We start from the raw sequence: 16,844 nt of genomic DNA, 5'->3' as shown, positions 1-16,844 counted from the left end.
CCCCACCCCTCTCAGGACTCTGCTCAAAGTGTAAGCCCTCTTCCCTGTGAAGAATCAAGTTTTGGTTTCTTCCGTACTTCTCTCCTCCTGACTACATTACAAACTTTAAAAATATTTGTTACATGAGGAAAGAAAACAAGGCTTTTACAAATGGGCTGTGGCCCCTGAGGGGTGGGGGGGTGGGTGGGGCCCCTGTTGAGAATGGCTGGTTTACTGCATGCAGTACCAATTAAAGGTCTGGAGATGTGAGAATTCAACTCCAGCACATCATGGCCAGGAGAGAGAGTGCAATGGAAATAGGGAGAGTGATCTGAACAAGGTTTATGGATTTTGAGGAGAAGCTGATGGATAAGAGAGAGCTATTTTGTGCGTGGAAGTGTCTAAGATTAGGCCATGTAATGAACTGTGACACAACCATCTTGACACTTAAGTTTGGAAACATTTTGTCATAGCAACTAATTTTAAATACGAGATTTTTACTCATTCAGAGATCCCAGCTGTGGAGGGAAGGGAGAAGTTAAAACCAAATCAGCTGTGATTTTATGGTGAGAATAGGCGTGAGGGGTAGACCATCATCCTCCCAATCCTTTATCCATTAAAAGCCTGGAAATCCTGTGCATGAGGGCGTGCACATCTGTGAGAGTCAGAATGTGTGCACGAGTGTGTGGTCTTTCAAGAAGACAAAGTGAACTTAAATCAAAATCTCTTTCAACGTAGAAAAACACAAGAATTACGGATGCTGGAATCTTGAGCAGACATTGAGAAGATGGAGAAACTCCACGGGTCAATCTGAGGAATGGTCAATGTTTCAGATTGGGACTCTATCTGAAGAGTCTTGACCTGAAATGTTGACAGTCCATTTCTCTCCATGGATGCTGCCTGACCGACCTGCTGAGGCCTCCAGCTCTTTGAACAACCCTTGCACTGCATTTCCACCTGGCCCACCTCTTCACTGTTGCTTGGTCTCCATCCTTCTCTGGGTCAGACTCCGTGTTGCTATCAGGATCCATGAGGTTGGTCAGAAGCAGCTCACCCTCCTTGATCACTCTTTGTACGTCATTCTGTGCAAAACAGTAAACAGCAGGCTGAATAAAGAACTCAGCAGGTTCCTCAACCCCCACCCATCTTAAAGAAGATGCATTTGTATGGCACCTTCCACCTCCTCTGAGCACCTTCCAAATGAAGACAGACCTTGATAGTTGTTCAACAGCTATTATGTGATGTTAGTTGAGGCAAAAAATATGGTTCAAAATCATGTTTGGGGATGTTTTCTCATTACCTTGATTAAAAACAACCAACTTTTTAAAAGACTCATGCCACCCCAGCCACATTTTCTTCACCTCCATCCTGTGAGATCACACACCACAGATTCAAATACAGTTTCTTTCCCACCATTATTAAACTCTTGAATGAACCCCAAAATGAATCTCAGGGTTGTATGTGATGGCATGTATGTACTCTGACTGTAATTATGAACTTTGTACTTTAAAATGGCATGGTCATTGCTCTGTACCATCTCTCTATAACTCTGCACTCCTATACTGCATCTCACTTGTACAAGGCATGAGATGTCAGCTGAACTGCTTGCAAAACAACCTTGATCGCTGCACCTTGACAATAAATCTTAACTTTTAAATTCATTGGACAGCCAGACCTTGATTTAAAGGCTGATCTCAAAGTGGTCCTGTAACTGGGCAGAGTTAACTCAGCTCTGGAATGCCTCACTCAGTGTGGTCAAGCGGAGAAGTGGTCTGTGAACTAACAGAGAGTGACGTTCTGCTCCATTGCTCCAATGACTCTGCCACAACAATGATAAATTATTCTTCCCCCAACAGAAAAACACCATCTGCATGATTTTGATCAGATTCAAGATTCCTTCTGCAGCGCACCAGAAGAATCGGAGCCATGCAGGGCAGCAGGTCATGGTCCAAACATTCTCCCTTCTACCCCAAATTTGGCAATTTCTTTTTGTTTTTAAACATTCCTCTGTTTAATCTGCTGTTTGACGCAGTGCATTTATAATCATAGCTACTCCCTGTATTTTAAAACAAAGAAATCCTAATGAAGGGCCCGGACCAACAAACTTGGTACTTCCCAAGGATGCCATGCTATCCTCTGAGTTTCTCCAGCACTATTGGTACTGCTCTCGACCCCAGCATCTGGCAACATTATTATTTATCGCCACGTCTCCCATCCAGTGCTTTTGCAATGATCCTAAATCCATAACTTCTTACCCCTGGCTCCTTGCCAAAACAATTCAGCCCTTTATACACATTTTATAATTTTGAACTTTTACCCAATTTCCTGTCTGCTTCGGCATTTCCATTCGGGAAGTGATCTCCAAAAACTCTCCAATCTCTTCACACCCACTGAAGCCCCTACCTTCAGGACCACTCCAGCTATACTTTGAGAAAATAAGAGGAACTGCAACTGCTATAAAACTGGAGAAACAAGTAAAATGCTGTTGGGCAACACAGTTAGCGAAGTGGTTAGCACCAGCGATCCGGGCTTGAATCCCGGGTCTGTAAGGAGTTTGTACGTTCTCCCTGTCTGGGTTTCCTCCGGATTCTTCCCACCCTTCAAAATGTATGGGTCAGTAGGTTAATTAATCACATGGGTGTAAATTAGCAGAGCGGGTTCATGGGATGGAAGGGCCTCTTGGCGTGCTGTATCTCCAAATTAAAACAGCACATCACCCAGCATATCCATGGAATGTTTGCTGACCTATGTAAACCTACTGCACAGCAATTTAATCCTTCCCGTCCTCACACCTATAGCCCTCCATTTTTATTACATCCACGTGCCTGTTTAAGAGTCTTTTAAATGTCCCTATTGCACCAGCCTCCACCCCCAACCCTTGCAATGCATTCCAGGCACCCACCACTCTCTGTGCAAAAAGTCTTACCTGTGACATCTCTCCTAAACTTTCCTCCACTCACCTTAAACAGATGACCGCTTGTCACTCTGGGGAAAAGGTGCTTGCAGTCCACTTATGCTTCTCATGATCTTGTAGACCTCTATTAAGTCATCTCTCACTCCAAAGAGAAAATCCTGAGCTCTGTCAACCTTCCATCATCAGACATAGTCTCCAATCCAGGCCACATCCTGGTAAATCTTCTCTGCACCGTGGGACTAACCTGGTCTTTCACTCCGCATCAGGACCTCACACCAAATACATTTCTATTGTTTTTGACTGCTCACTTCCCATTCCAGTGTTCCCTTTATCCATCAGGTGGTCACCCAGGACCACCCACCAGGCTTACCTTCAGCTGGCTGTACTTCTCAGTTCGGGCAGTCAGCAGGTTCTCCACGGAATGCAGATCACAGGGTAGTTCTGCTTCAGCCAGATCTGTGCCAAAAGCCTGCAGCATTTGGGCAATGTCCTTCACCATCACAGCGAAGCTCTCAATAGCCTGAGCACAAAAAGATGCTGATGTGAACAAGGACCAGTGGGTGAGACCATCTCCACTTTAGTGCTGAGCCCAGCTGCAATGGCCGGCAGGCTCATCCCATCTTTGCTCAGGCGCAATCCAGAGGCCAAAATCTTGCCATACCACCAGATCCAGAACCATTTGTGCTCCAAACACATGTTGATCGTCTAGACAATGTCATGGACACAGAGCATGGCGCTAGCCTTTATCAAACAGGTGAGCCATACCAAATTCAAAACATCACAAAGCAGCAACAAACAGCACATAAACTCAGAGGGAACTGGTCTCAGTGAATGACGTGACCGCGATTGGATAAACATTGAAAAAGAAAATCAAAGCTTCATAGAACCACCAAACTGAAGGCGGGCAATTCCATTGAAATATTGAGTCTTGGTTATGAGGAAATTAAACTGCTTTCTAAGAGAATCAGAATGTAGTGAAACACGAAAGTCTGCAGATGCTGTGATTGTAGTAAAAACATGGAAATGGTGGAGGAACTCAGTGTCCATAGGAAATAAAAGATATGCCTTGAAAAAAGGCTCAGGCCCAAAATATTGGTGAGATCTCTTTACCTCCTGTGGACGCAGCGAGACCTGCTGAGTTCCTCCAGCAATTCTGTGTTTTTAACAGAACCAGTATACATCAACATTCCATGAGTCTCTATCGCAAAAAATGTGAGTCAGGGAGCCATATAGCAGTTTTGGTGGAGGATGATGAATAACATCTGACACGCTGGAAAGCTCCAAAAGATTAATCAAAATATAATCATCATTCTTCAGTAAACAGGAAGGGGATGAGTAGAGATTATTTACACTGGACAATCCAAAAAGTCTGATTCCAAGATGCAAGCATCACACTGGAACAGTTGAAGAAATATCAGCGCACAGCAGAGTTTCATCAGTTTGGCCAACATGTACACTCAGGCATGTCACACTCTAAAGAAATAAGCTCGTGGGAGTCCTGATGTTCATGAAGATCACAGGCTGCTCCACTCAACTCCTCTTCCTGATCCCTGCAAACCCAACTCTCCCATCATTCAAAAATCTGTCAAACACAGAGGCCCCTGCTTCCCACTGGAACTGGAATATTCAAAACATTTTAACCAAAATTCTGGAAACCAGCAGGCTAAAACAATTGACAAAGAAACTCAGCAGGTCACACAGCAACTCTCGAGAGTAAAGGTAACCAACTTTTCGGACCTGAGCCCTTCATCGAAGTATGATACCTGACCTTTACTTACCCTTTATTTTCTATAGATGTTGCGCAGACCTGCTGAGTATCTCCAGTACTTTTGTGCGTGGGACTCAATCCCCGCATCTGCAGACTTTCCTATTTAATTGAAGTAATATAAATGCTTTGATCCTCAGTTGACCAATGGCCGGCTTGGATAGCGCAGCAGTTATGGCAATGTTATAACAGCACCTGGGTTTGAATCCAGTACTGTCTGTAAGGAGTTTGTATGTCCTCCCTACGTCGACATCTGTTTCCTCCAGGTGCTCTGGGTTCCTCCTTCTTTCCAAAACCTTATGTGGGTTGTAGGTTATTTGGGCGGCATGGGCTCGTGGGACCTGCTACCGCGCTGTATGTCGAAATTTAATTCAAACTGCTGGAACAGCCTCGCTTTCCACAGGCCCCAGTTGAAGGACTTGAGAATGAAATTACAAAAAAAATTGGCCTAATCTCAAGAGACCCGATGCCCTCACAACTGGTCAACTTTAAATTAATCAGGAAATTAATCAGCTCTGGGGCCATAAAAAGAACAGATTGTCCCATAGTCTTGCCAGCTGCTAATCTCTTAAAAACAACCACAATTTCATGGTTTCTCAATTACTTCACTCAAAAATCCACAAGCACTGGAAAGTTAGAAACCATGAGTTTCACTGGGGCAACAGTCAGTTTACCTTTAAGCTCTTGGATCTAATAGCCAAGACGGAGAGGAGCACCGAGTTTGTGAGAGGCATTAGGCCAGGCATGCAAAATCAGTGGGGACTACATCAACAAAATGAAAGAAGCATGCTGTCCCAGGGCTGATAGTCAGAGAGAACGGCATGTACCCACACCAATAGTCAACCCGTACGTTGAACAGACTCTACCGTGCGAAAGAGGATCCACTCATCGTGACGGTAGTTAAGGGTGCCGCCAAACTCGTGCATTAGGTGGGTTTCATCGATGTACTTCAGCAGCTCGGTGACCGAGTTCAGCATGACCACCTGTGGGAAGCATCAAGACCAGCACCAGTCACATTCTAAACATCTCAGGCAGCAGCCGTTCTCCCAGGACCTCCCAGGGACTTCATGGCCAATCAGGCATCTTGGGAGGGTCATCACTTGCAGATAGACAATCTGTGTCTGTGATCCTACCATCGCCCATGGTGATATTGTTTGAGGGATACACGCTGGGGAACTATTCTGCTCCTCTCCTATCGGTCTTCGCCAACTCCCCAGAAACACATTGGTCCGGGATTTAATGCTTCATCTGAAAGATTGTACTCCCACAGAGTGGTGGTCCGACCTGGAGTGGGGATTTGACCCAGGAGCAGCAGTACCAATGGCAGGGCTAAGTTTGAGACCCGTGGACTGATATCTCCCACCAAGAACACTATGACCTGTGAGGAGTTCAGGCAGAAAGTTTCCACTGGGCCAAAGACACCAGCTGAGGAGAGAGAAAAACACTTATTTTTAAATCAGTGTTTTTAGAAAGTTCTGCCTGAAAGTGCAGTGATTTAGATTCATTTGTGCCCTTCATCTTGAACTTAAAGGAAGCATGCTGGACCATGGGAACTGATGGGATGGCTCTACAAAGGGCTAGTACAGGCACAACAGGCCACATGATCACTTACGAATCATCTTGGTGATGCCGACTTCCTCATGCTATGGATGGCATCTGAAAAGTGCCTCCTTGGCTGTGAAACACTGAGACATTGAAAGGCTATTCGCTCTCTCAAAGGAGAAGAAAGAAAGCGAGGGGGGGGGGAGTCCACAGAGAAAGCGAGGGGGAGATAGAGAAAATGAAGGGTGGGGGAAAACCTCAGTGAAAGTGAGGGGGTTGGGAAGAGACGAAGAAAGTGATGGGGGAAGAGATCTTGGAGAAAGTGAGGGGTGGGAGATGAAGGAGGAGGGAAGACAGAAAGTGAGGGGTGGGGGAAGACCTCAAAGAAAGCTGGAAAGGAGGAGAGGTGGAGTAGCAAAAAGTCACTGAACTGTTGCTGTGACTGGCAGGCTTGAATGATATGGAGAGATTAGATAGAATGGGACTTTTCTCCTGGACTGAAGGAGGCTGAGGGGGACATTATGGAATAATGAGGGCATAGATCAAACAAGACAGTTTGCAAATGCTGGGTGCACAAACGTGTGGGAGGAAGTCAGCAGGCCACACAGCATCCAGAGGAAGTAAGAGGGTAAGCAACATTTCAGGCCTGAGTCCTTCATGGATTAGAAAAAGATAAATGTAGAAAAACAGATAAATACCTGATTAAAAAGATAGCAGGGAGGAGGGAGCAAGGAGGAGAGGCACAGGATAACAGATCGTGGGTAGATATAGGTGGGAGGGTAGAAAAGAAAGAAGCTGGGCAGTGGTTGGGGGAGAGGGTAAAGGTTCCATTATTGTCACATAATCCTACATTTAGAATGTAACATATGTGAGATTCTTTAATTTTGTCTACCATTAGGCAGAATCGCCACTTTGTCCAGCACCCCTCACAGAGATGAGGCCCCCAGCGAGGAATGAACTCATGACCCATTGTTTACAAGACCAGTGCTCTAACCACTGAGCTATCAGGTAGGTTCTGACAGAGGTAGGAAGGGAAGGTTGGGGGAGCTGGAGGAAAAGAGACAGTTAGGGAAAGAGGGAATCTAGTGAAAGGGGTTAATGGAAATTGTCGGTCGATATTGATGCTGTTTGGTCGGAATACAAAATATTGACAGAATAGAAAATGTATTTGCACGTGACCTCAGTTTGGAGATGCACAAGGCCATGGACAGACATGTCAGTGTGGCAATGAGGTGTGGAATTAAAATGGCTGGACGGTCTCTTTTCCAATGGTGGGGGAGTCAGAGGGAGGCAAAGTGTAAGGAGAAAGGGGAAAGATTCAAGAGGGACCTGAGGGGAACATGCTTTGCACAGAGGGTGATGGATATATAGAGTGAGGAAGTGGCATTTGGACAGACCCACGGAAGAAGGCTGAGGAGGACATTATGGAACCATGAGGGCATAGGGAAGACATTTGGACAGGCACATGGATGGGAAAGGTGTAGAGGGATATGGTCTGAATGCGCACTTGTGGTGAGTTTGGTCACAATGTCAGGTTGGGCTGAAGGGCCTGTTTCTGTGGACCTCTCTGACTATGAGAGGGAAGAGATGGGGGCAGAGAAGGAGGAGAGAGGCGCGGTGTTGCTGCTACTTACTGGCAGTCTCAGGATGAATTCGTCCTGGCTGAAGCGATAGCTGATGTCAGAGATAGCTCGCTGGAGAAAGCCTGAAGGGCGAAGGACCAGGACCAGCTGCACGTTCCCCGGACACGAAGCCTTGTAGAGAGAACAAACATCAGACCAGGAAGGGAAAGCGCTCATTTCCTACACGCAACACACAGCCCCCGGCTCTCCGGAGCCAACTCCCAGTGGTAGCCTCTCATGGTGACCAGCTCCAACACGCCGCACGTGGATTTACACTGACCAGCAAGAGTCCACCCAGCATTGCACATGTGTTTTCTCACCTTAAATCCATGGGAGAAAAGTGAACCAGACAGTGGTGTCACTAGGGTTGGCGCCACCCAATATGTCCCCACCCCCCACCACAATGGACCTCTTCCTGTATCTGACCATACAGAATCCTTGGTAATTCTACTCAAATTGTAATTCTCACTGAATGTAATGGCAATAGTAGTGAGATAAACAAGTAGCAAAAATGACAATTTTAAATTACAATATCAGACTACTTCATTCACAAAAAAGTTATTGATACAGGTTCACAAATACTAAATACTTCAATATTGCAGCTAAAACACCAGAAAATTTGACAAAAGCAGCGACTATAAAAACACCAGCAGTAACAAAACAACAGCGCATGCTTGTAGTGGGTGTAAACGAAACCATGTGATTCGAAGCATCATTTTAATTGGGTAATAATGACAGGTCTGACCGGAGCGCATTGGATGGTTCAAAAAGTAAATGAGTATCGAGTTTTATCCTTGTCAGCATATTGATACATGTAAGCTGGGCTTACGAAAAATATTTTTGTTTTTATAACTATCTACTGGGATATTGTTATAAAAATTTTCTTCTGAAACACTGCACAAAAATGTTATAGACAGTCATTTTGGTGTCATCCCCTCTGACGGTGTCTTCCCCTAGTGATGCCAGTGGAACCAGATCAAACGCAGACCCATTGCCTCTTCAATGGATGCTCAAACCTCGTCTTCCAGTCCACCTGTCATCATGGACCCTCTTTCTCATCCACGTCACTACAATGTTATCAATCTCCACTTGAATACACTCAAGGACTAAGTGCCAAGGACAGAGAATTCCAAAGATTTAGTCCCTTTTTTTTGATTGGGTCAATTTAAACAAACTGTGTGCAGTTCTGGTCGCCTAGCTATAGGAAGGACATCAATCAATTGGAAGGGGTGCAGAGAGGATTCACCAGGATGTTCCTAGAATCGGAGGGGTTGAGTTATAGGGAGAGATTGAATAGGCTGGGCCTTTATTCGCTGGAGTGAAGGAGGCCAAGGGGTGATCTTACAGCAGTACAGAAAATCAGGAGGAGCTTGGATAAAGCAAACAGTCACAGCCTTTTTCCTAGGGTAGATGATTCTCGAAATAGAGAGCAGAGACTGAAGTTAAGAGAGGGGAGATTTAGGAGGGATGCGAGAGGAAATGTTCTCACTCAGAGGAAGTCCATGTCTGGAATGAGCTCCTAGAGGAAACTGTAGAAGCAAATACAATAACAACTTTCAAAGGACATTTGGACAGGTTTATGAATCGGAGGGTTTTGGAATGGATACAGACCAAATGTAGGCAAGTGAGAGTTTGCCCACAATACCATACTGGTCAGCGGGGACTGAATGGCCAGTTCTATGCTGTATAGTTATAATCCACACAAGAGTGAAAGGGAATTGAATAAATCTGTGTTACTCTATTGGGATTTAAATTAAATTTAAACATAGGAGTACATGGTAACAGGCCCTTTCAGCTCATGACCCCGTGCCACCCAATTATTCCCAATTGACCTACAACCCCAGGTATGTTTTGAAGGGTGGGAAGGAACTGAAGCACCCGGAGAAAACCCATGCAGACACAGGGAGAACGTACAATCTGCTTGCAGGCATCAGGGGATTTGAACCCTGGTCCCAATCGCTGGTGCTGTAAGAGCATTGCACTAACCATGCCGCCCCAAGATTTGAACCTTGGAGTTCCTGTCTCGGAGACACGAGTGCCACCCAACAACCTGAGGTCCAAACTCACCAGGTTGCAGCAAGCACTCATTTCTCACACAGTTTGCCCATTTCCATTTTCACACGCCAATTCGAGGGACGTGCAGTGAAATGGAGCTAAACCCTGGTGCATTTGAACTGAATGGATGATCGCATCTCCAGCAGCAGTACTCCCACCTCAGGTGGTTGCCAATTCAAGACCCTCTCCAGAGGCTCAACCTCAAACCTGAGTGTAGGGTACCTTGTTTTGGGGAAAAAGTGCAGTTAAGCAATGCAGACCATCATCTAATACCAGTAGAAGGCCGGTTCAGGTGTCTGTTAACAGCAGGGAAAAAGCAGTTCCTGAATCTGGTGGTTTTTGTTTTCAAACTCGTGTATCTCATGGAATGGTGAGAAGAGAATGTGATTTCGGTGAGACAGGTCCTTTAATATATTGGGCATGTTCCTGAGGCAGTGGCGAACATGCAGTGGGGAGCAGAACTCCAGCCCAATCCAAGAACAGAGCACAAATAGGCCCAGGACAATTTTTAAATATTTTAAATTGAGACATTCAGCACAGTAACAGGTTCTTCTGACCCAAGAACTCATGCTGCCCAGATACCCCAAATAACCTACCAACCTGTATATTTTGGAGGATGGGAGGAAACTGGAGCATCTGGGGGAAACCTACGCAGGCACAGGGAGAACGTACAAACTCCTTACAGACAGTGCGGGATTCGAACCCGAGATGCCAGCACTGAGATAGCATTGTGCTAACCGCTACACTAACCTAGCCGGCCAATCTAGATCCTCCTTAGCTTCTTCCTTTTGCCAACTCACTCCCCTGAACCCGAAATATGGAACGCCACTGCTCTCATTTCTGCACAGTTTATGAATGCATTGGCATTGAAATCAGAGGCTGAAGAGAAATACAAACATAACCACAGAATCAATGATCTGAGCTGGTGCCTGCCAGAATGGAGAGGAACTCAGTTCAAATGGTGCCATCAGTATGAGGAATGTTAAACCAGGAAGTTACATAGTAGATGATAGGGTCCTGGAGAATGCTGTAGAACAAAGAGACCTCAGGGCACAGATACAGAAACCCTAAAAGTGGCAACAGTGATAGACAGAGAGGTAAAGGCATTTGTCTTGCTTGCCTTCATCAGATGGAGTACTGAGCACAGAGGTTATCATGTCATGTTATAACTGTGCAAGACGTTGGTGGGAGCACAGTTGGACCATCGTGTGCAGTTCTGGGCACCCAGCTATAGGAAGGATGTTATTCAGCTAGAAATTTCAGAAAAAACTTCACAAGAGGGCTTGCATTACAAGCAGAAATGGGATAGGCTGAGGCTTTTTTTTTGGCTGGAGCACAGGAGGCGGAGGGCGAGAAGTGAAAAAAATCAAGAGGAGCACATCTGTGGTGGCCATAGTCTTTTTCCTCAGGAGAGGGGAGCCTAAACTGCGAGGGCACAGGTTCAAGGTGAGAGGAAAATGCTCTTAAGCAGTGATTTTCAAACTTTTTCTGACCACTCCCCAGAGGGTTTCAGGGGACGAGTCCGTGAGGCGGATTGCATCGTCGAGCTTTGCTTTGAGGTTTGCCTGGAAGTTTCCTCTCACTTCGTCTGACTGCAGGTTTCCAACATTGAACCTCTTTCTGGGGGCTTTACTGTTCCTGGGCTTTGGCTTGAAGTGAAGGTTGAGCTTGCAGCGAACCAGCCGGTGGTCAGTGTGGCATTCCGCGCTGGGCATGACCCTGGTGTGGAGCACATCTCGTTTGTCTCTTTCTCACACCAGGACGTAGTCCAGGAGGTGCCAGTGTTTGGATCGGGGATGCATCCAGGTAGTCTTCAGGCTGTCCCTCTGCTGAAAAAGGGTGTTTGTAATGACAAGCCGCTGTTCTGTGCAGAGCTCCAACAGGAGGTGCCCATTGTCATTCCACTTGCCGACACCATGCTTGCCCAAGATTCCTGGCCAGGTTTCTGAGTCTTTGCCGACGCGAGCGTTGAAGTCGCCAAGGATGACAACCTTGTCGGCTGCAGGGGTGCGTTGAATGAGGTTGCGCAGGTCAGTGTAGAACTTGTCCTTTTCTGCTGGTTCCGCCTGGAGGGTTGGAGCATAGACACTGATGAGGGTGATGCGATGCTTGTTTTGAAGGGGGAGTCGCATGGACATAATCCGGTCCGAGTGGCCTGTCGGGAGGTTTTCTAGTTTGGAGGCAATGGAGTTCTTGACCATGAAGCCTACACCAGATAGGCGTCGTTCATCGATAGGCTTGCCAGACCAGTAGAGTGTGTAGCCCGCGCCGCGTTCTTGGAGGCTGCCTACATCTGCAAGGCGGACTTCACTGAGAGCGGCCACTTTAAGTATTCCCTATGCCAATAGGATGCCCTGCGATTAGTAAGGGATTGCTAAAGGCAGTACATGAATGAGGGAAAAAGAGGTTGAGAACCACTGCTCCAGACCCAATTGTTACTGAAATATTTTGCTTGAGAAAACTTGTCACTGGCCCATTTCCTTTGAAGTGATGAAAATGTGCACATAACAAGTCAATTAGGTACGATTAAAACAGTTTTAATCATAGAGCACCTATGGTATAGGGATTACTTAAGGTGGTATGCGAGTGGAAAGAAAAAGTTTGAAAACCATTCCTCTAAAGCAGGGATGTCAAACTCAAATTCACAGAGGGCCAAAATTAAAAACTTGGACTAAGTCGTTGGCCAAACTAAATATTTATTGAAAATTTTCAACAACAGCTGCATGTTTTCTCTTCTTTCAACATATATAATGTTAAACTTTTTCTTATTAAAATTAATGTTTCATAATAGTTTTGATTAAACTCTTTCCAGAAGAAGCTTTAACAAATGAGAAATAAAATATTCAATAAATATTCTCTATAGCCTTTAAGCTCCTTTTAAATGTATTTTTTTTCACAAGCCAACAAGTCAAAAAAATAACAACTTGCTTCAATGACAAACAGGTTTGTCTTTTAAAATGATGAACATATAGTCTGCCTCCCACCTGTCTTGAAAGGTCCTGTTTTCTGTCTTTCGTTTGGCCATTTTTCGTAAGGGGTTTATTACATGTGAGTTAGGCGACAGGTCGCAGGTGCTAATGAAAGTAAACAGAGGAGGTGGGGGCGATTAGCGGGCTGACGGGCCGGCGCCAACGCATTTGCAAAGCATTCTGGGATTTGTAGTATTAGCTATACTGGCGCGGCGGCCAGTGGACCAGCTCTAATACATATTTGATATGATCTTGCAGGCCAAATATAATTATATCACGGGCCAAATTTGGCCCGCGGGCCTGAGTTTGACATGTGCTCTAAAGGGATCCTTAGAGGTAAATCTTTCCTCACAAAGGCCGGTAGGTCAAGTCAAGTCGCGTTTATTTGTCGTTCATACCATAGCCATTGCAGTTTTCAGTGAGAACGAGATAGTGTTTCTCTGGACCGTGCAGCTAATTATTTACATGGCTAAGTTACATCAGAAACTTTTTAAAAAATAAATAACATATCACTTAAATATCCTATTACATATGTTAGCCCTGTGTCACGGAGTTCAGAAGCCCCACGGCTTGGAAGAAAATTTGTTTTGCAATCTGGTTGTGAGGGCCTGAACACTTTGGTATCTCTTCCTGGATGGCAGGATGGAGAATAGTTTACAGGAGGGGTGTGTGGAATCCTTCACAATGTTTATGGCTTTCCACAAACAGCAGCCATTATAAATGTCTATCACAGCAGGGAGAGAGACCCCAATAATCCCCTCAGCAGTCTTTACTATCCACTGTAGGGACTTGCATTCTGGGACAGTGCCATTCCTAAACAAGGTGGTGATGCAGTTACATAGGATGCTCTCAATGCATCCCCTGTAGAATGTTGTGAGGGTGGAGGGTGGAAGCTGCACTTTCCTCAACCTCCGCAGGAACTAAAGGTGTTGTTGGGCCTTCTTGGCAATGGATCTTGTGTTGGGAGAGGTTCTCCGCCAGGTGCATGCCAAGGAATATGGTGTCTTGACTACCTCGACAGTGAAGCCATCGATGGTCAGCGGAGAGTAATCCCACTGGGCTCTCCTGAAGTCAACCACCATCTCCTTTGTTTTGTTGATGTTCAGGTGTAGGTTGCTGTCCCTGCACCAGTCCATTGGTGTTTGCACCTCCTCTCTGTAAGCCGACTCATTGTTCTTACTTATAAGCCCCACCACATACCAGGTGCGTGGTGCAAGGTGCCTGAGGAAGTGGTAGACTTGGAAATAGCCGCAACATTTTTATTTAAAATTTAGTCAGGTACAAGTTGAGAGGGATGAAGGCAGTGAAATGGGATGAGCTCAGTTTGGGGATGGGTCAGCATGGAGGAATAGGGCCAAAGTGCCCACTTCCATGCCATGTGACTCTATGAGGCAGCAAGCCAGCCTCAGGGACCCTGCTCAGGATGTCAGATTGTATCTAGTTCCTGGCACCAAGCTTTGGATCTCTGGCACACCCTTTATCTGCCCTTCTTGAGGTGGTGCAATGCTGGAATTCTCAAATGGGGTCAGATCCAGTTGTCAGGACTAGGTGACCTTGTATTCCACCCTCTTTCCTCCTTGTGTTGGTGACAGCAGAGCCAACCTTGGCACCAGCAGCCCTCCACCAACCTACCCCACACAGTCTTGCCTGAAAGGTCAAACTCGGGTTTAACTTGATGCCCTCCACCACCCCAAGCCTCCCCATCTCATATCTGTGATTCAAGAATCTGCACACAGCAAGATCCCACAATATGATGACTTTAAATTTGGGATCAGTATTTCCCAAGACAATGGAAATTCCGAAGTGTCCGCACCCCCCTCTTCTGCCGGGTTATCCCGCTGCTGCCCCAAGGGGCGAACCCAACACCCTGACCCATACCAGCGACTCCTACTTGCTAGCTAAATAACACACAGCATTCTTCTGGTTCATCGAGGGGGTGTCTGCGCTGAATATTTAACCAATAAACATCTATATTTGAACATGGATCCCACATCTGTCCTCCACAGGGACGGACGGCGAAGGTGCGAACCAGTGCGCAAGGAAATGCCTGCACACTGCACCAACGCCGTGCAATGGCCAGGGTGTCCGGGGTCCAAGAGCCACGGCTACCGCAGCGTCCCGGCTCGGCCAGCCCCTTACCGCATCCTTCTTGCACTTGCCGCTGCTCCTCTGGACTCCTCCTGCCTCTGCCATGGTCCTGGCATCTGCTCGCTCCTCCCCGATGGGTGAGATGTGGCACTCGCCCGGAGTTCTTCCTGGGCATGGGGGTCAGCCGGGAATTTCCCCTCCCCTCTTCTCCGCCAGCACCGAGTGCAGAATTCTAGCCCGCCCGGAGCCCACGGCGCTCTGCCCGGCACCGCTGCCTGCTCGGTCCGCGCAATGTCGCCGTCAGCCGCACACAGCTCCCCTTCCCCACTCCCGCAGCCGCACCGCGTGCTGTAGCTGTAACATCAGGATCCGAAACAATCCCCTTCCTATTTAATACCAGGCAGTCCATCCAGCGCAAAGGAGGACATTCGGCCCTTGGAGTTCTGCAATCCCTTCGGGAGTTACAATCAAAGTAGTCGACAAGATTCTTATGAATATTAGAGCTCACTGTTCTCTGTAACATCAATTAACTGATTTTCTAAACTTTCTCCAGCACAGAAACAGTGGGTTAACATTTCTCCATGATGGGTCCTGACCGTGAACCTTGTCTGGCCATTTCTACCCATGGACGCTGCCCGTCCCCCTGAGTTCCACCATCTGCAGTCTTTGTGTTTCTTGCGTTAAGATGGGAGAGCAGGGAGGAGGGTATAATATATATAAACAAGAGGTGAGAGATGCAAGGGGAAAGGATGCAAGATGACAGGAGGTGTGTGTGTTTTTTTTAAGTGTTGGCATCAGGAACAATAACCACGTGAAATAGGTAAGACATAATGATCCTAATGGGGGTGGATGGGATTTGTATGGTTGGGCAAGGAGGTCAGCATGGACCTGGTGCTGTAATTCTGTGCTCTATTATTCTGACTCTATAGATTGAATGAAACAGACATTCATCCCCTCCCCACCACCTCCAGTGTACAATAGAAAATTCCACAGATTTTTTTTGCTCCCTATTCTGCAGCAAGTTCTCACACATCTTGGTTTTAATTGACCACCTCCTTATCTTGTAATTGTTGAAACAACCCTTCCCCTTGTGGAAACATCTACCCCAGTGGTTCTCAACTTTTTTCTTTCCACTCACATATTCACTTTAAGTATTCCCTATGCCAGAGGTGCTCTGTGATTAGTAAGGGATTGCTTAAGGGGTATGTGGGTGGAAATAAAAAAGGTTGAAAATCACTGTTTTAATTTTATCTAATGGACTTGTTATGTGCACTGTTTCAGAACTCCAAAGGAAATGGGCCACTGACAATTTTTCTCAAGCAAAATATTTCAGTAACAATTGGGTCTCGAACAGTGATTTTCAACCTTCCCTTCCCACTCACATCCCACCTTAAGTAATCCCTTACAGAGCACCGATGGCATAGGAATTACTCAAAGTGGTATATGAGTGGAAAGACAAAGGTTGAGAACCAGGAATTAACCTAATGAATCTCATTTGGATCATCTCCAGTACCAGCACATGCCTTCTTCAAATGGAGGGGAACCAAAGCCATGCCCAGTGTGCCAGGTGCGACTTCACCAGCATCCTATCGAATGGGACAATGTGCCCCTCTTTCTGAACTGCAGTCCTAACCATTTGCTTTCCCTACTGCTAACCCTTACAAGAACACCAGATCCCTGGCTTCACTCATTTCAAATCTTTCTCCAATTAGATCACAGTCATCTTACCAAAGAGCATAACCTCGCACCTTCCCACTTCACATAGAACTCAATCTTCCAGATTTTGACCCACTCACTCAATCACATATCCTGAAGCAGAATCCAAATATATTCAAAGCAAAATATCATATATTTCCATTTATTTCATCACTGACATGAATGCCAGCACCCTCCTCCAGATCACTAATAGT

At 46.2% G+C, this 16,844-nt stretch overlaps 1 protein-coding gene across 6 annotated transcripts in view; it reads right to left on the bottom strand.

Annotated features, from left to right (window-relative positions):
* mcf2a (MCF.2 cell line derived transforming sequence a) overlaps positions 1-16,844 on the bottom strand; it is a 111,871-nt gene that overhangs the window by 58,145 nt on the left and 36,882 nt on the right. For 4 of the 6 annotated variants that reach the window (XM_069893538.1, XM_069893540.1, XM_069893539.1 and 1 more), the window contains 4 exons: positions 7,835-7,954; positions 5,525-5,641; positions 3,264-3,413; positions 946-1,061 (listed from right to left, as the gene is read on the bottom strand). In XM_069893538.1, the coding sequence (XP_069749639.1) occupies positions 946-1,061; positions 3,264-3,413; positions 5,525-5,641; positions 7,835-7,954 (503 nt within the window). Of the gene's footprint in view, positions 1-945; positions 1,062-3,263; positions 3,414-5,524; positions 5,642-6,270; positions 6,336-7,834; positions 7,955-14,985; positions 15,160-16,844 lie in introns of those variants that run through there. The other 2 variants (XM_069893542.1, XM_069893543.1) reach the window with 2 other exon arrangements.

This window comes from Narcine bancroftii, chromosome 8 (genome assembly GCF_036971445.1).
Source record: "Narcine bancroftii isolate sNarBan1 chromosome 8, sNarBan1.hap1, whole genome shotgun sequence".
Taxonomy (NCBI): domain Eukaryota; kingdom Metazoa; phylum Chordata; class Chondrichthyes; order Torpediniformes; family Narcinidae; genus Narcine; species Narcine bancroftii.
This window is presented reverse-complemented; position numbering and strand designations above follow the sequence as displayed.